The sequence below is a fragment of the Mobula birostris genome, chromosome 7 (genome assembly GCF_030028105.1).
Source record: "Mobula birostris isolate sMobBir1 chromosome 7, sMobBir1.hap1, whole genome shotgun sequence".
In the NCBI taxonomy this organism is placed as follows: domain Eukaryota; kingdom Metazoa; phylum Chordata; class Chondrichthyes; order Myliobatiformes; family Myliobatidae; genus Mobula; species Mobula birostris.
In genome coordinates this window covers 29,136,113-29,156,147 of record NC_092376.1, presented here as the reverse complement: position 1 = coordinate 29,156,147, position 20,035 = coordinate 29,136,113, and the positions used below count along the sequence as shown (strand labels likewise).

Here is a 20,035-nt window from a genome sequence, read left to right as displayed (position 1 = left end):
TTTGTGAAGGGCAGATCATGTCTAACAAGCCTGATAGAGTTCTTTGAGGAGGTGACCAGGTAGATAGATGAGAGTAATGCAGTGGATGTGATCTATATGGATTTTAGTAAGGCACTTGACAACGTTCCACACGGTAGGCTTATTCAGAAAGTCAGAAGGCATGGGATCCAGGGAAGTTTGACCAGGTGGATTCAGAATTGGCTTGCCTGCAGAAGGCAGAGAGTGGTGGTGGAGGGAGTACATTCAGATTGGAAGATTGTGACTAGTGGTGTCCCACAAGGATCTGTTCTGGGACCTCTACTTTTCGTGATTTTTATTAACGACCTGGATGTCGGGGTAGAAGGGTGGGTTGGCAAGTTTGCAGACGATACAAAGGTTGGTGGTGTTGTAGATAGTGTAGAGGATTGTCGAAGATTGCAGAGAGACATTGATAGGATGCGGAAGTGGGCTGAGAAGTGGCAGGTGGAGTTCAACCCGGAGAAGTGTGAGGTGGTACACTTTGGAAGGACAAACTCCAAGGCAGAGTACAAAGTAAATGGCAGGATACTTGGTAGTGTGGAGGAGCAGAGGGATCTGGGGGTACATGTCCACAGATCCCGGAAAGTTGCCTCACAGGTAGATAGAGTAGTTAAGAAAGCTTATGGGGTGTTAGCTTTCATAAGTCGAGGGATGGAGTTTAAGAGTCGCGATGTAATGATGCAGCTCTATAAAACTCTGGTTAGGCCACACTTGGAGTACTGTGTCCAGTTCTGGTCACCTCACTATAGGAAGGATGTGGAAGGATTGGAAAGGGTACAGAGGAGATTTACCAGGATGCTGCCTGGTTTAGAGAGTATGCATTATGATCAGAGATTAAGGGAGCTAGGGCTTTACTCTTTGGAGAGAAGGAGGATGAGAGGAGATATGATAGAGGTGTACAAGATAATAAGAGGAATAGATAGAGTGGATAGCCAGCACCTCTTCCCCAGGGCACCACTGCTCAATACAAGAGGACATGGCTTTAAAGTAAGGAGTGGGAAGTTCAAGGGGGATATTAGAGCAAGGTTTTTTACTCAGAGAGAGGTTGGTGTGTGGAATGCACTGCCGGAGTCAGTGGTGGAGGCAGATACACTCGTGAAATTTAAGAGACTACCAGACAGGTATATGGAGGAATTTAAGGTAGGGGGTTATATGGGATGCAGTGTTTGAGGGTCAGCACAACATTGTGGGCTGAAGGGCCTGTAAAGTGCTGTACTATGCTATGTTCTATGTTCTATGTTCACTTTGGCCAACTCCTCTCTCGTACTACTGTAATTTCCCTTAATCCACTGAAATACTGCTACTTGAGACTTTACTTTCTCCCTATCAAATTTCAAGTTGAACTCAATCATATTGTGATCACTGGTTCCTAAGGGTTCTTTTACCTTAGGCTCCCTAATTGCCTCTGGTTCATTACATAACACCCAATCCAGTATAGCTGATCCCCTAGTAGGCTCAATGACAATCTGCTCTAAAAAGCCATCTCTTAGGCATTCAACAAACTCACTTTCTTGAGATCCATTACCAATCTGGTTTTCCCAATTGACCTGCATGTTAAAATCTCCCATGACTACCATAACATTGCCCTTTTGACATGCCTTTTCTATTTTCTGTTGTAATCTGTGGTCCACATCTCAACCACTGTTGGGAGGCCTATATATATCATCAATGTCCTTTTACCCTTGCAGTTTCTTGACTCAACCCACAAGAATTCAACATCTTCCAATCATGTGTCACATCTTTTCCTTCGCTACATCGACGACTGTATTGGTGCTGCTTCCTGCACGCATGCAGAGCTCGTTGACTTTATTAACTTTGCCTCCAACTTTCACCCTGCCCTCAAGTTTACCTGGTCCATTTCCGACACCTCCCTCCCCTTTCTAGATCTTTCTGTCTCTGGAGACAGCTTATCCACTGATGTCTACTATAAGCCTACTGACTCTCACAGCTATCTGGACTATTCCTCTTCTCACCCTGTCTCTTGCAAAAACGCCACCCCCTTCTCGCAATTCCTCCGTCTCCGCCGCATCTGCTCTCAGGATGAGGCTTTTCATTCTGGGACGAGGGAGATGTCTTCCTTTTTTAAAGAAAGGGTCTTCCCTTCCTCCACTATCAACTCTGCTCTTAAACGCATCTCCCCCATTTCACGTACATCTGCTCTCACTCCATCCTCCCGCCACCCCACTAGGAATAGGGTTCCCCTGGTCCTCACCTACCACCCCACCAGCCTCCGGGTCCAACATATTATTCTCCATAACTTCCGCCACCTCCAACAGGATCCCACCACTAAGCACATCTTTCCCTCCCCGCCTCTCTCTGCATTCCGCAGGGATCGCTCCCTACGCGACTCCCTTGTCCATTTGTCCCCCCCATCCCTCCCCACTGATCTCCCTCCTGACACTTATCCGTGTAAGCGGAACAAGTGCTACACATGCCCTTACACTTCCTCCCTTACCACCATTCAGGGCCCCAAACAGTCCTTCCAGGTGAGGCAACACTTCACCTGTGAGTCGGCTGGGGTGATATACTGCATCCGGTGCTCCCGATGTGGCCTTTTATATATTGGCGAGACCCGACGCAGACTGGGAGACCGCTTTGCTGAACATCTACACTCTGTCCGCCAGAGAAAGCAGGATCTCCCAGTGGCCACACATTTTAATTCCACATCCCATTCCCATTCTGACATGTCTATCCATGGCCTCCTCTACTGTAAAGATGAAGCCACACTCAGGTTGGAGGAACAACACCTTATATTCCGTCTGGGTAGCCTCCAACCTGATGGCATGAACATCGACTTCTCTAACTTCCGCTAATGCCCCACCTCCCCCTCGTACCCCATCTGTTACTTATTTTTATACACACATTCTTTCTCTCACTCTCCTTTTTCTCCCTTTGTCCCTCTGTCCCTCTGAATATACCCCTTGCCCATCCTCTGGGTCCCCCCCCCTTGTCTTTCTTCCCGGACCTCCTGTCCCATGATCCTCTCGTATCCCTTTTGCCTATCACCTGTCCAGCTCTTGGCTCCATCCCTCCCCCTCCTGTCTTCTCCTATCATTTTGGATCTCCCCCTCCCCCTCCAACTTTCAAATCCCTTACTCACTCTTCCTTCAGTTAGTCCTGAGGAAGGGTCTTAGCCTGAAACGTCGACTGCATCTCTTCCTAGAGATGCTGCCTGGCCTGCTGCGTTCGCCAGCAATTTTTATGTGTGTTGCTTGAATTTCCAGCATCTGCAGAATTCCTGTTATTTATAGCTTAGGGTCTTCCAGGCTGAAACTAAAAAGATGTGCCCCTGATTTGCTTTGAGAACTGGATAATTAAATCTATATCCAACCTCAAGTTCACAAGATGAGAGAGGATGTGTATGACTATTTTAAATTCATTAAAATTCTACAATCAAATACATGTCAATCAACTAATTTGAATAAAATGAGTTTGCATTTTCCTTTCCTTTCCAACTAATTTGCTCCATTTAAAATCAAGGGGCCTACTGGGTTTGTGCCAAATAACCTGATACAAATTCAATAGTGAATTGCCTAGCCTGAGGGCTAGAATATTTGCAGACGCCTATGGTCTCCTACTGTATTCCATATGAATTCTCATGACAGATCATGGTTATCCCACAGTAATGTCCAGCATTATGGAAGTTGAGGACTTGACCATGCACTTTAGAACTATTCAGCTTCTATGCCTGCACAGTTAGAGGGTGCTGACCATTATTTCTGTCTTTTTCTATTAGCTTTTAAAAATTATTTCTAAATTAAACTTTGTTCAATGTTCAAAATAAGTTTATTATTAATGTGTGTGTATATATTACCATATACTACCTTGAGATTCATTTTTGCTGATATTTACAGGAAAAAATACAGTAGAATTTTATAAAATCTTTGCATAAGGCAAACTGTACAAAAAATAAATAATTCTGAGAACATCAGTTGTTAAGAATCTTTGAAAGTGAGACTGTAGATTATAGAATCAGTTCGAAGTAATGATTGAAGTTATCCATGCCAGCATTACTTAATGATTAATTTTCCTTCTCTTTTGTGCACAATTCTGCATTACTGTCTTTGGGTTAATGCTGTCAGTATTCTACTAGATACTGTGATACCTTTCCAAGATTTTTCTTTAAATCATCTGGGAATTGGGCATTACCTCTCTGTTGTGTAGGCTATATTTTTTTTATTGTGGATAATAGGAAATATAAAAGTCATGAGAGCTGAAAGGTAAATTCAAAGAAAGAATTAGTTGCATTTATCTAGCATCTTTCTTGTCCCTTTTAAGATGTTGCTAAGCAATTTTATTTTTAGTTATTTATTTAGAATATAGCGCGGAACAGGCCTTTCCGACCCTACAAGCCACACCGCCCAGCAACCCACCTATTTAACACTAGCCTGATACAGGACAATTTGCAAATGGCCAGTTAACCTACTAACCAGTAGTTCTTTGGACTGTGGGAGGTAACCAGAGCACCCAGAAGAAATCCATGCGATTCACAGGGAAAACATAAGTTCTTTACAGACAACACCTGAATTGGACTCCAAAATCTGGAATGCCCTGAGTTGTAATAGCGTTGTGCTAACGGCTATGCTACTGTGGCATCCGTTTTACTGCCAGTTGCCAAGCTATGTGTCAACTGGCTAGATGGTGACTGCATCATAATTGCAGCCTTGAAGCAAAGTTGATATGCATGGTATCTATTGGCATATCATGCATCTTATGATTCATCTATATATACCTGTCCCATTATCTCTATGTACTTTCCAACTAACATCATTGAGATGTTAGAATCTGGTTAATAAACTCCATTTTCCCACAAAGGGCAAGATACTGATGTTAAATATAATAATTCTTTCACCACAATGATAACCAGGTATTAAACCTTGAATGTTATTGGTTTGCTCAGCTGACTAGCATACATGCAGATGTATTGATCCACTGAACAATTCATAGTTTAATTTTTAAAACATGAAAATTGTGACAATATTAATTTTTTGGAATGTTTTTGTTATCTGAAAATTGGAGACTTTAATAATTGAGAGCTAAGCAAAAAAAAAAGTCAAATAAGATAGAGCTGTGTTTTTGTTTATTCATTTACAAGATGTATGTAATGCAGAATTTATTGCCAATTTATGATTTCTGTTAAAAGTTGTTGTATTCTAATAGGTAGACATCTAATGGACATGATAGGTAACTGTAAAATTATTACTTCACATGTACACGCTTTGTAGGAAAATTTTTCAAAGTCAGGGTGTGCGATCTAAAGAGGAACCAGCAAGTGGTCCAGTCAGTGGAAGAGGGAAGCATAAGGATTAAGGATAAAGATCAGACTGGTCTCTTGAGAGTTATGAGATAGCCAGGAAGAAGCTTAAGATGAGATTTACGACAGCTAGAGGTGACATGAGAATGGCGTGGCGAGTAGGATTAAGAAAAACCTCAAGGCATTTTACATGTCCATGAAGATCAAGAGAATGACGAGTGAGGGTAGGACCAATCATGGACATAGACGAAATGGGCCTAGAGTCAGAGGAGAAAGGGGAGGTCTTTGAATGCTTTGCTTCAGTATTCACCAGTGAGAGAGCCTTGATGAATGTGAGGACAGTGCAGAACAGTCTCATATGCTAGAAGATGTTGATGTTAAGAAAGGTGGTGGTGTGCTAGAAGTTTTGAAAACCCTTAGAATAGCTAAGTCCCCAGAACCGAATGGGATATACCCCAGGTTACAGGAAACAAGAGAAGAGATTGCTGTGTCTATTCTTGGCAACAAGTTCGAAGTAAAGTATTTTTAACAGAGTACATACATGTTACCACATGGAACCCTACGATTCTTTTTCCTGCGGGCATACTCAGCAAATCTATAGAACTGTAACTGTAAACAGGACCAATGAAAGAGCACGAGCATTGAAGGCAATAAACTGCGCTCATGCAAATGCAAGTTAATAGCAATAAATAACAAGAGCATGAACTAACAAGACAAAGAGCCCTTAAAGTGAGATCTTTGGTTGTAGGAACATCTCAATAGATGAGTGTACCTATCCTTTTTTGTTCAAGAGCCTGATGGTTGAGGGTTGGTAACTGTTCTTGAACCTGGTGGTGCGAGTCCTGAGGCACTTGTACCTTCTACCTGATGGCAGCGGCGAGAAGAGAGCATGGCTTGTGTGGTGAGGATCTTTGATGAAGGATGCTGCTTTTCTACAACATTTCATATAGATGTGCTTAATGGTTGGGAGGGCTTTACTCATGATGTACTGGGCCGAATCCACTATCTTTTGTCGTATTTTCTGCATAAAGGCATTGGTGTTCCTAGACCAAGCCATAATGCAGCCAGTCAATACACTTTCCACTACACATCTGTAGAAGCTTGTCAAGGTTTTCAATGACCTGTTGAATCTCCGCAAACTCTTAAGAAAGTAGAGGCGCTGCTGTGCTTTCTTTGCAATTACATTTATATGAAGCATCCAGGACAGATCCTCTGAGATGGTGACACCCAGGAAATTAAAGTTACTGACCCTCTCCGCTTCTGATCTTCCAATGAGTACTAGTTCATGGAACTTGGGTTTCCCTCTCCTAAAGTCTGCAATCAGTTCCTTGGTCTTGCTAACATTAAGTGAGAAGTTGGTGCTATGACACCACTCAGCCAAACTTTCAATCTCCCTCCTGTATGCTGATTCATCGCCACCTTTGATACAACCCACTGATGGTTAGTGGGCACGTGGCCAAGTGGTTAAGGCATTGGACTAGCGACCCGAAGGTTGTGAGTTCAAGCCCCAGCTGAGGGAACGTGTTGTGTCCTTGAGCAAGGCATTTAATCACACATTGCTCTGCGACGAAATTAGTGCCAAGCTATATGGGTCCTAATGCCCTTCCCGTGGACAATATTGGTGTTGTGGAGAGGGGAGACTTGCAGCATGGGCAGCTGCTGGTCTTCCATATAACCTTGCCCAGGCCTGTGCCCTGGAGAGTGAAGACTTCCCAGGCACAGATCCATGGTCTCGCAAGACTAACGGATGCCTTTATTATTTGATACAACCCACAACAGTGGTGCCGTCAACAAACTTGAATATCGTGTTGGAGCTGTGTTAGCCACACAGTCCTAGGTGTAAAGCGAGCAGAGGCCTAAGCACGCAGCCCTGAGGTGCATGTGCTGATGGAGATTGTGGAGGAGACATTTTTGCCCATCTGCACTGACTGGGGTCTGCAAGTGAGGAAATCCAGGGATCCAATTGCACAAAGCAGTATTGAGGCCCACGTCTTAGAGTTTACTGATTGGTCTTGAGGAGATGATGGTATTAAATGCTGAACTGTAACAATAAAGAGCATCCTGATATATGCAACTTTGCTGTCCAGATGTTCCAGGATTGTGTGAAGACCCAATGAGATGGCATCATCTGTGGACCTGTTGCTTCGGTAGGCAAATTGAAGCAGATCCAGGTTGCCACTCAGACAACTGCTGATATGTTTCCACACCAGCCTCTCAAAACACTTCATCACTGTGGATGTAAGTACCACTGGACAATAGTCATTGAGGCAGGTTACTACACTCTTCTTGAGCACTAGTATGATTGAAGCCTGCTTGAAGCAGGTAGGTACCACACACTGCAGAAGTGAGAGGTTGAAGATATCTGTGAACACACCGGCCAGTTGGTCAGCACAGGTCTTTAGCACTCGGCTAGGTGCTCTGTACGGACCAGATGCTTTCCTTGGATTCACTCACTTGAAGGCAGCCTGCACATCATCTTCAGATACTGAGACCAAAGGATCATCGGGAGACATAGGGGTGCACGTTGGTTTCTCACTGTTTTGATGGTCAAAGCAAGCATAGAAAGCATTGAGCTTATCTGGAAGCTGTACTGTCCCTCTTGTCACTAGATTTAATTTTGTAGATTATGGCATTCAAACCCTGCCACACCTGTTGAGCATCCCCAGTTAACTCCAGTCTAGTCCAGAATCTCCATTTCACTCATGAGATGGGTTTCCAGAGATCATGCCTGCACCTCTTGTCGCGTTCTTGATCTCTGGACTTGAATGCTTCTGATCTGGCCTTCTGCAAATTCCAAATTTCATGGTTCATCCAGGGCTTCTGATTGGGGTAAACCCTGAATGATCGTGTGGGGACACACTCTTCTTCAGCTGTTTTAATGAAGTCTGTTGCAACCCTGGTGTAGTCATTCAGATCGTCAGATGAGTGCTTGAACACGGCCCGGTCCACTGACTCAAAGCAATCCTGTAACTATTCCTCTGCCTCCTGCAACCACCTCTTAGTTTGCTTGATCTCTGGAGCTTTTTAGGCTCTGTTTGTGTCAAATATTATTCCTTTGTTCAGATAGCAGGGATAATCCTGGGAATTGTAGACCAGTCAGTCTTGCAAGAGTGATGAGCAAACTACTGGAGAGGATTCTTAGAGACAGGATTTACAAGCATTTGGAGAAGTATAGTCTGATTAGGAATAGTCAGCATGACTTCTTGAGAAGCAGGTCGTGTCTCAGAACCCTGATTGAATTATTTGAGGAAGTAACAAAACAAATTGATAAAGATAGAGCAGCAGAGGTGATGTAATGGATTTTAGTAAGTCCTCTAACAAAGTTCCCCATGGTAAGGTCATTCAGAAATTTAGGGGACATGGGATACTGGGAAACTAGACTACATTAATTCAGAATTGGATGAGGTTGGGGAAGAATTGGTTAGTACGAAGCTTGGTGGTGTTGTGGAATGTGTAGAAGTTTGTCATAGGTGAGCAATGGAACATTGATAGGAAGCAGAGCTGGTCTGAGAAGTGGCAAATGGAATTCAGTCCAGAAAAGTGTTAAGTGATACGCTTTGGAATGTCGAACTTAAAGGCCGAGTGCAAAGTTAATAGCAGGATTCTGAGCAGTTGTGGAGGAACAGAGGGATTTTTAGAGTCCATGTCCATAGATACCTCAAAGTTGACGCGCAAGTTGATAAAGTGGTTAAAAGGGTGTATAGTGCATTAGTTGGGGAATAGGGATTGAGTTCAAGAGCCGCAAGGTAATGTTGCAGCTCCATAAAATTCTGGTTAGACCACACTTGGAATATTGGGTCCCATTCTGATTACCTCATTATAGGAAGGATATGGAAGCTTTAGTGAAGGTGCAGAGGAGGTTTATTAAGATACTGCCTGAATTAGAGAGCACATCTTAGGAAAAATTCAGTGAGCTAGGGCTTTCTCTTTGGAACAAAGGAGGATAAGAGGTAAATTGATGGAGATGTATAAGATAAGAGACAATTTTAATGTGATTGGAGGAAAATATAGGGGATGTCAGAGGTGCAGTACATTGTTTATGCAGAGAGGTGGGTACGTGGAACACGTTGCCACAGGTTGGTGGAAGAAGCAGATATTAGGGACATTTAAGAGACTTTTACGTACTTTTACTGCCTAACTGTGTGTGTGTGTGTGTGTGTGTTAGGATCCTTGACAATGCTAATAGCTTTGCGTATGCAGTGCTCCTGATCAATACCCCAGATAGGTGGAAGAGAGACCTTGATAATCCTCTCAGCAGTCTTCAAAATCCTTTGTAGGGTCTTGTGGTCAAGACACCTTGCAGTTCCCATATCAGGTGCTAATGCAGCTGGTCAGGTCACTCTCAGTGGTGCTTCTGTAAAGATTGTTTAGAATGGGGGGAAAGCCTCACTGGCTTCAATCTCCTCAGTCAGTGAAGACACTGCTGTGCTTTCCTGACTAAAGAGATGGTGTTGAGGAACCAGATGAGATTGTCCATAATGTGCACTCTCAAAAACTTAGTGCTGCTCACTCTCTCCACTGAGGTGCCACGTAGTGAGGACTGATCAACCTGCACCTTCTGAAGTCCGCAATCATCTCTTTAGTCTTGTCCACATGAGACTCAAGTTATTGAATTTGCCCTTTTTGTGGACAGGACCTATTGGGGCAGTTTTCCATACTAGAAAGTCAAAAAGTGCCTATCCTAGAAATCTGATGCAAAAACAAAAATGTGCTAGAAATCCTCTGTAGGTCAGCAGCATTTATGGAAAGTGAAATGATTAATGTTGAAAGCCTGGGCCTTGACCTGATGCATTAAATGTTTCTCTTTCCACAGATGTTTCATGACCTGCTGAGTGTTACCAGCATTTTATGTTTTTATTTCAGTTTTATTTCAGAAAATTAATCTCAATGTGCTGACATTATACATACTTTGATACTAAATTTATTTTGAGCTTTTAACATCCATAATGTGAAGTGGATGCCACTTTTTTTCATAGTACTAGAACAGTTTGACTAATAGCATGGTTAGTTCTGGAATGTACACCTTCAGTGCTACAGTTAGAATAGCATCTTGTATCTTAGAATGTTTTTGTAGGTAATGCTGTCAGCCATTTCTGGACATCATGTGGAATAAACCTAATTGCATGAGTGCTATCTTTTGTGATGCAGAGGATTTCAGGAAGAAGTACAGCTAAATAACCTGTCTGGAATTGTAGCTGAACATGATTGTAAATGACTTATTGCCCTCCTTGTGAACTTTGCTATCACTGAGAGAGGGAATTTTCTTGAGCCTTCCCTTAAACAGTTCATGGTTAATTATCTATTACAGCTACTACTCGCTTCAAGTATTTGGATTAAGAATTTTGATCTTATTGTTTGGTTATGGGATGGCAGCTTGCATTTTAAATAGTAAAAACAACGTTCAAATTGCCCTGTGTTTTGCAGATTAACCAGGCTAGCATTTTAGGAAGAACTGAAAATGAATAAGTAATAAGTTCTTGTCCATTGTACTTTTGTTACTTTATCTAAAATAACAGAACTCATTAGACAGTGTTCTGAGTTGAGAAATATTAGTTGTAGCCTGGAAGATAATTTTAAACAAACAAGCTTTATTTCCTAAAGTACTACATTGAATGATAGGGTAATGCACATAACATTTTGAGTTATTGTAAAATATAAAACAAATTAAGTGAATGGGGCACTTAAATTATATTGCTGTTTTAACAAAGGATCCATTGTTTCAGTATTGGAGGGGTTTTTTTCTCCCTCTTTTGAGTAGGCTTGAAGTACTGAGTTGCCCACATATTTGAATTCCACATATAGAAGTGGTGGAATATTTAAGGTGCCCTTTGCCTACTCTTTCAAGTGTACATGCTCCACAAATTACAATGTAATGCTTAATGTAAGAATGTTCTAGTTCTGCCACAGTTGTATCCCTATTTTGTGATATGTAAAGTAGTAGTCATAATTATCAGTTACTGTTACAAAGAAAACCCTTCTGTTCACATTGTGCTGCATCTAATTCTCAGTATTATCTTGTTTCTGTAGTCCATTGATCAGCTGACAAAAATTCAGGCTGAATTCCAGGAGACTGTGAAGGATCTGGCGAAGTCTAAAAAGAAGTATTTTGAGTTGGAACAGATGGCTCATGCAGCGCGAGAGAAAGCAGATTTAGAGGCCAAGTGCGTTTTGATTTTTTTATGATATGAATAGGTATTCTTTGCTATACAAGAAACAAATGTGCAAACCTTTTAATTTGTATCTTATACGTTTGTGTGTTGCATGAGAACTAAATCATTGAAACATGCTGCCCTGTATGTACATTTATACTGCCTCACAATGACTATACAAACATTTCATTGCAAAATTGATGATCTGTAACTAATTCTGTTGGGAAGTTTGCTGAAATATAAACTCTTGCAGAATCAGCAATATGCTCCATTCAGTAATGGTGTTTTTGTACACCAGTTTCTCTCATAGTGCTTTACCTGAACATGGAAATACAATCACAACAAAACTCAGTTATTAAAAACTATCGGGCTTGATTGTAGTTTGCTGTAGTCAGAGAAGCAATATATCACAAAAATGTGAAGTACAAAAAGCGAATGTTAACTATTATTCAGTTTTGAATTTGTACATTTACCTTGTGCATTTCAACTGATTCTGAAAGTGGAGTTTGTACAAAACCAAAATTGTTAATGAACTTCATGGAAAAATTTTGCTGAAAGCTGACATTATTTGTAAGTTCTATCAATCAAATATTTAATTAAATTTAAATAACAAATTTGTGCCAAAATGTAATATTGCGGAAATTGATTCCTAAAATCAGATTTTGTTTCAATCAATACATACAATCATTACATACAATCATAAATAAATTTAATCAGAGACTCAAAATGTAACTAGCAGATTTGAGGAAAAATGGTAAACTAATTCACTATTCATGTTGTCTTTATGTATTTCCCCCATAAAAATATTTTTGTAAAACAGTTTCTGTATTCATACAAGGATAATAACCTTGATACTCTGTAGACACTGAAGTACAATTATGATATCATTTCCTCAAAAACTATCAATCTGAACTTCACAGGCTATCTTGGTAATTGAAAAATGCACCTGATACTCCACCTCAGGTTTTTTTCTAAGCCTTTAGATTAAATAGGTCTAGTAAATAAGATAAGGTAGAGCTGAGTAGATGGGGGAAGTTAATCATCAGTCACTGCAATCTACTGAAGTAAGGCTTTTTATTTTATTACATAATTCATGGAACATGAAAGAGTACATTACAGGAAGAAACCAATGATGTCTGTGCCAACCATGATGCTAATTGAAACTAATCCCATCTGCCTGCTCATTGTCTATATCCCCCTATTGTCTACCCATTTATGTACCTTTCTAAATGCCCCTTAAATATCTGCCTCATAAGTATCCTTTAAGCTTTCCTCCTCATTTTAAGCCTGTGGGGGGAGGGGGGAGATTCTCTATTAACCCTATTTATGTCTCTCATAATATATAATTTTGCTAGGTAGCTCCTCAGCCTATGACACTCCAAAGAAAACAAAGTTTTTCCAATCTCTCCTTGAGCTAATACTCCAATTCAAGCATCATCCCAGTGAACCTCTTCTGAACCCCCTCCAAAGCCACCATATCGTTCTGTAACGCAGTGACCAGAACTGCATGCAGTAATCCAAATGTAGCCTAACTATCTTCTAGGGCCAAGCCACACTGTTTCTGGCTGCTGCTGGTTATTATGGTGAAGAAAACTTGTAATGTTACAACAATCTCCATAATAATTAAATGCTCCATTTTAAAACAAAACTAGGTGATTTGAGGAACTCTGTGGAAATTTATCCTACTTGAAGTTTATCCATGGCCTGAATAGTTGTTGCAGTTTTACATGGACCTTATGGAAAGATAAATTATTATTAATATTTGGAAGTGGGATTTTATCTCAGTTAATAAAGATTGACAGACTGTTAGATAGATAGATAGATATACTTTATTAATCCCGAGGGAAATTTGGTTTTGTTACAGCTGCACCAACCAAGAATAGAGTGTAAATATAGCAATACAAAAAACCCCAACCATCAAACAACAAAATACAAACTATGCCAGATGGAAAATAAGTCCAGGACCTGTCTATTGGCTCAGGGTGTCTGACCCTCCATGGGAGGAGCTGCACGTTGGATGGCCACAGGCAGGAACGACCTCCCGTGCTGCCGAGTATTGTATCACGGTGGAATGTGGCCGAAGTCCAACAGTAAAAAGTTCAGTATCCAGTCTGCAAACACGTTCCTCGATCGTAATATGCTCTAGATTGCACCATCCGTTCTTAACCAGATCAGTAAACACGAAACTCCTTTACGCTTGCTGCTCTCAGTGCACTTCCGGTCAGGCAGAACGGTATTACCCACCGAACTCCTCTTCTCCAAAAGTCTCTGTTGTCTCGACCCGGTCCTCTTTCCTCGCTTTGTAATCCCCCTCTGTGTGTTTTCCTCCGGATTTCAGCAGGGGTGTCCACCGGTCTGTTAGCTAAACCGGCCGGGATTTGCTGGTCCGTAAAATACACAATGCGACCTTGCTTCTGTCCCGCGTGTCGGGATGTAACCATTGCCAGCACGAAAGAAAACCCAAATAAAACTCTCCCTACCAGCATGTTAGAGAGGGTCCAGCTTCGACGTGTTACTGTGAGAAAAAAAAATACAAAAATAATGTAAATTAAAAAGTAAGAAGCAGAAAGTAAAAGAATAGATCAAAAAGAAGAAATATTAACAGAAGAGATTCTGCAGATGCTGGAAATCCAGAGTAACAGATACAGAATGATAGAGGAACTCAACAGGTCAGGCGGCATCTATGACAAGGAATAGATAGTCGACGTTTCAGGTTGAGGCCTTTTATCAGGATGGGAAGAAGCCAGAATACAGTGGCATGCAAAAGTTTGGGCACCCCTGGTCAAAATTTCTGTTTCTGTGAATAGTTAAGTGAGTAGAAGATGAACTGATCTCTAAACGTCATAAAGTTAAAGATGAAGCATTCTTTTCAACATTTTAAGCAAGATTAGTGTACTATTTTTTGTTTTGTACAATTTTAGAGTGGGGGAAGAAAAGGAAAAGAGCACCATGCAGAAGTTTAGGCACCCCAAGAGATTTGAGCTCTCAGATAACTTTTACCAAGGTCTCAGACCTTAATTAGCTTGTTAGGGCAATGGCTTGTTCACAGTCGTCATTAGGAAAGGCCAGGTGATGCAAATTTCAAAGCTTTATATATACCCTGACTCCTCAAGCCTTGTCCCAACAATCAGCAGCCATGGGCTCCTCTAAGCAGCTGCTTAGCACTCTGAAAATTAAAATAAATGATGCCCACAAAGCAGGAGATGGCTATAAAAAGATAGCAAAGCATTTTCAGGTAGCCATTGCCTCATTTCCTAATGTAATTAAGAGATGGCAGTTAACAGGAATGGTGGAAGTCAAGTTGAGGTCTGGAAGACCAAGAAAACTTTCTGAGAGAACTGCTCGTAGGATTGCTAGAAAAGCAAATCAAAACCCCCATTTGACTGCAAAAGACCTGCAAGAAGATTTAGCAGACTCTGGAGTGGTGGTGCACTGTTCTACTGTGCAGCGACACCTGCACAAATATGACCTTCATGGAAGAGTCATCAGAAGAAAACCTTTCCTGTGTCCTCACCATCCTCACCACAAAATTCAGCATCAAAAGTTTGCAAAGGAACATCTCCACAAGCCTGATGCATTTTGGAAACATCCTGTGGACTGATGAAGTTAAAGTAGAACTTTTTGGCCACAATGAGCAAAGGTACGTTTGGAGAAAAAAGGATGCAGAATTTCATGAAAAGAACACCTCTCCAACTGTTAAGCACGGGGGTGGATCGATCATGCTTTGGGCTTGTGTTGCAGCCAGTGGCACGGGGAACATTTACTGGTAGAGGGAAGAATGAATTCAATTAAATACCAGCAAATTCTGGAAACAAACATTACACTGTCTGAAAAAAAAACTGAAGATGAAAAGAGGATGGCTTCTATAACAGGATAACGAACCTAAACACACCTCAAAATCCACAGTGGACTACCTCAAGAGGCACAAGCTGAAGGTTTTGCCATGGCCCTCACAGTCCCCTGACCTAAACATCATTGAAAATCTGTGGATAGACCTCAAAAGAACAGTGCATGCAAGACAGCCCAAGAATCTCACAGAACTAGGAGTCTTTTGCAAGGAAGAATGGGTGAAAATCCCCCAAACAAGAATTGAAAGACTCTTAGCTGGCTACAGAAAGCATTTACAAGCTGTGATACTTGCCAAAGGGGGTATTACTAAGTACTGACCATGCATGGTGCCCAAACTTTTGCTTCAGGCCCTTTTCCTTTTTTGTTATTTTGAAACTGTATATCATGGAAATAAAAAAAGTTTTCTTGCTTAAAATATTTTAAAAATGTGTCATCTTTAACTTTATGCCTTTTGGAAATCAGGTCATCTTTTACTCGCTTAGCTATTCACAGTAACAGAAATTTTGACCGGGGTGCCCAAACTTCTGCATGCCACTGTAAGTTCAGAGGAGGGGAAGGAGTACAAGCTGGAAGGTGATTCATGAAGCTAGGTGCATGAGGGAGGAGGAGATGAAGTGAGTAGCTGGGAGGTAATAGGTGGAAAAACTGAAGAAGGAATCTGACAGGACAGTGGACCATGGGAGAAAGGGAAGGAGGAGGGGCACCAGAGGAAAGTGATAGGCACGTGAGGAGAAGAGGAGGTAAGAATGGGGAATGGGAGAAGAGGGAAGGTGGAGGGAAGAATTACCAGAAGTTACTCCTCCAACCTGAGAGTGGCCTCATCACGGCAGTAGAGGAAGCCATGAACCAACATGTCAGAATGGGAGTGGGGACTGGATTTAAAATTCTTGGCCACTGGGAAATCAAATCAAGTTGTTTAATTTCATTGAAACCATACATGGATACAGCCAAAGGAGACAGCATTCCTCTGGGGCCATGGTGCAAGTTGTACATGTGAACTTAAAATATTCGATAGGAAAAAAAGTCTTGCAAGTAAACACATTTTTAGTCCATGACCCTGAGTGACCAACCTCCCGAATTGATGGAACCAGCAGTCCAGCCTGTAATTCCTCCAATTCAATACTGGAGGGCAGCACCGATGGGAGAGGGAGAGGCTATCCCCAGCCGAGCACGAACACCATGCTACAATGTCTCTGGCATCTCCTCTTCTGGATTGTAGCAGCAAAAAAGCCCTTCTCTGAACTGCTAGCTGGCTCCAATGACACCCCGGCCAGCTATTCCAAATAACAAGCAGCTCACTGATGTAGTAGACCTGCTGTAGTCGTAGTTATAGGAGTTTAATATAGTCTAATATAAGATTTTAAAAATTTATATATAGCAAAGAAAGAAGCACGTCTGATTGGCCCCCGGGAGACCACGGCATCCACATGTGCTGCCATCTTACCATACAGGCAATCCTGTTTGTTGCAGATGGAACAAAGGTGCTTTACAAAGTGGTCTCCCAATCTACATTGCTCCATCTGCAATAGGCTGTCACAATGAGGTCCTTCTCTGGTTGAAGGAGCGTCAACTCGTATTCCCTCTGAGCAGCCTCCAACTTGATGGCATGAACATTGATTGCTTTAACTTCCTATAATTTCTCTCCCTCCCCCTTCCCTTTTCTTCCATTCCCCACTCTGGCTCCCTTGAGTTCCTCTAGCATCTGTATTGAGATATTAACATAGCTTTCATTGCTCAATGAGTGCATTATCTCCAGAACATGTACTTTGAGTAAGGGAGTGATTTCATTTTAATTCTTTATTTGCTTGATTTAATAAAGCAGTTAGATTTTCCTAAACTTGGTATTTTCCATTTTCAGTGTTAAACAGATGACCTGCCTGATAATTGGGTATTCAGCTGAAACTAGGGATCTGAAAGGCACACGTTTTAGAGCAAAGTGCAGCACTGAGCTCAGAATTAACGGAGTGTAGACTCTGGACAACAGTGCAGCTTTAAAGATTAAATAGGGTGAATTAATTACATTAAAATTAAGTATGCTACAGACATAATATATGATCATGGTTATTATATCTGCAGTAATTGTATGTAGCTTTGAACTCTGGCTCAGGGTTGGCAAGCTAATACCTGAGATTCACACTGAAATGTATTAATTTGACAGCAACTTTATTTCAGGCCAGTTTTTGGGACTTGTTTTTACTGGAGTGTAGTGGCTTGGTCTCATGTGTTTGAGAGCTCTTTCTGCATGCACTGAGGAATATTAACTGGAAAAAAAATGGCCAATTTTTATCATCATGAGGTAAAAATTGTCATGATTTTGCAAGTAATGTACATTAAGGAACATGTAGGAAAAAAAAGGATCATTGAATCTGTCTTTTGGATTTGACTCTTTCAGGCTACAGCCTTATTACCTTCTGCTCATTGCTTAATCAGCAACTATAAATTACCCATAACATAGCCATCACCATTTTGCATGTGAATTTAAGCATGAAGTTTCACACTCATTCTTGCCAATTTGTCTTTTGATTTTGTGGCCAAATGCTACATTAATTTTATTCTTTATTTGAATAGCTATTGTTTTTCTTTCCCACTTTGTAATGGGCATATGTTATTTGCTTACCATCTGTCTGCTTAACTGTTTGAAATCTACGGTTAACTTCATTCTTTGAATTATTTTTCGTGCTTTTTAATCATTTGTGAGTTGCCACTAAGATGTGCTTGTGAATTCACTATTATTTAACAAATTTAAATAATTAGAGTTTTATTGCATAAGAATATTTCTAAATTCATCATTTTACCTCTCAATTTTGCTTTAATTTTTTAAAATCTTTTAACTGTTGCACTGTTCTGAAGATTCTGTTGTTTTAACAGCATGTTGATTCCATTATGTATTTTAGAATCATAGCACTGTCGCACAGAATTATTCTGTTGAATTCTGCTCATCTCATGCCTTATGGCAATTCAAATTAATTTTGTCTTACAGTTGTGAATAGCACTGGAATTCTAAGTATTTATCCAATTTTTTTCCGGCTTCATCTGAGCATTGCTAATGTTGTTTTTGAGCTGATAGGTTGAGAATTCAAGGGATACTGCAGCCTGGAAAAGTTGGTGACCCTCTAGCAGATTGAAATAAGTTTGGTGTTGAAATTAAGGTCTAATGAAGTTCAAAGCCAGTCCAAAACAAGAACCACTCATTTACGAGGCAGCAGGTCCTGTTGTCGGGACTTTGACGAGCTACCTGGAGAGGTACATTTCAGCACACAGGACCAGGGAAGTGATTGATACTGATCTGTGCAGCACCACTCACCTTTAAGTGTGATAGTTGCTTATTGCTGAAGTGGCTGCTGCTAATATTAAAGTGTGTCTTCAAACCCAAGGGGCAAAAAGCATTTTGATGATTAGCAAGTGTGAAAGCAGTGATAAGGAAGCTGAAAAAAAATTGATTCTGCAATTCAGAGTTTTAGCAGTGCCCACATTTGTATACATACCTCAAAGGAAATGTTTCAAAGAGAACATTAAAATCAGCCTGAAGAAATTCAAAATGACACCGAGAAACTGGGAAGACAATAGATACACCTGGATAAAATTTGTTCAAGAAGGAGCTGTGCTAAATGAGAGTAACCTCTGCTGTGCCACAGAGAACCAGTGGCATCTTGTTGAACTACTAAAAGCCCCACCACTTACTCTTCCCACACTGCACTAGAATATGTGGATCCTGGATCGGCCTCTACAATCACCTGAGAACATCATACTTGACTCAAGCGATCGCACATCTACAATACCTTCCCTACATTTGGTGAACAATCCCAACATATCTTCTGTAAAGTTAAGCATTAAGTGATTTAAATAATGGTGTTAAATTGCCTTGCCTTGTTGCCACAGATATAATGCAGTTATGGTGAATCCAATTCAGTTGTTTAAATTATTTAATTAATAAATATGGCAAATAAATTATCTACACAAAACTACTTGAAATGGCCTAAATGATGACGATTCCTGCTTTTACATCAGTTCTTAAATGCAGAGTGCCATTTTGACAGAACAATTTTTTGATTCAAATATACTGCTAAATAGCGGTCTTATTTTTTCAGGTCCAAGCTTAGTCTATTTCAATCAAGAATAAGTTTACAGAAAGCAAGTGTGAAGGTACGTTATGCAAGATTTTGAATGATTGTTTCTTGTTATTGATCATGAGCTTGTTGTTTTTGTACAATATTTCCACAGTGTGTGCTGCAAGTCTTAGTTGAGGTATGTAAATAGTGGCTAGTACATTAATTGGATACACTTAGCCTTTGAACATAGGTGAGGTTAAGACTTGACTTTCATTGTCATTTTAAAATGAAATTTGATTTTGTATAAAATTTTCATACTACTTTTGAAATAAGTTCACTCTTTCTGAGAAATATAAAATATTATCATTTTCAGTTTGAAGGCTTTAATTTTTTTGGACCTACAATTCCTAAAAGCTAATTTTCTGTCTTTAAAGTTTGATTATGTTGCAGTCTCAGCATCCATGGGCTAGGGAAGAGAAATTCACCTGTTTCCTGATCCTAATCACTATCCAGTGACCACGGCTGAGGAAGTACATGTGAGCACAAAGCAAGCAAAAAGATCTTGATCAATTGTGCTTCTTCCACCAACCATATGTTGACAACAATTATGAAACTAAACAATGAGCTCCATCAATTCAAATCTATGTTCGTTGATGCAGAGTTGAGTAACGGATCAGAGATCTGACCCACATAACTCATTACTTTCAGGAATGAAG

The 20,035-nt window shown here is 40.7% G+C and overlaps 1 protein-coding gene across 3 annotated transcripts in view; it reads left to right on the top strand.

The window, feature by feature from the left end:
* The window catches only part of LOC140200080 (F-BAR and double SH3 domains protein 2-like), a 245,379-nt gene that overhangs the window by 118,585 nt on the left and 106,759 nt on the right, over positions 1 to 20,035 (top strand). For all 3 annotated transcript variants that reach the window (XM_072262822.1, XM_072262820.1, XM_072262821.1), the window contains exons 6-7: positions 11,300 to 11,433; positions 19,359 to 19,413. In XM_072262822.1, coding sequence (XP_072118923.1) covers positions 11,300 to 11,433; positions 19,359 to 19,413 — 189 coding nt within the window. The remainder of the gene's footprint in view (positions 1 to 11,299; positions 11,434 to 19,358; positions 19,414 to 20,035) is intronic.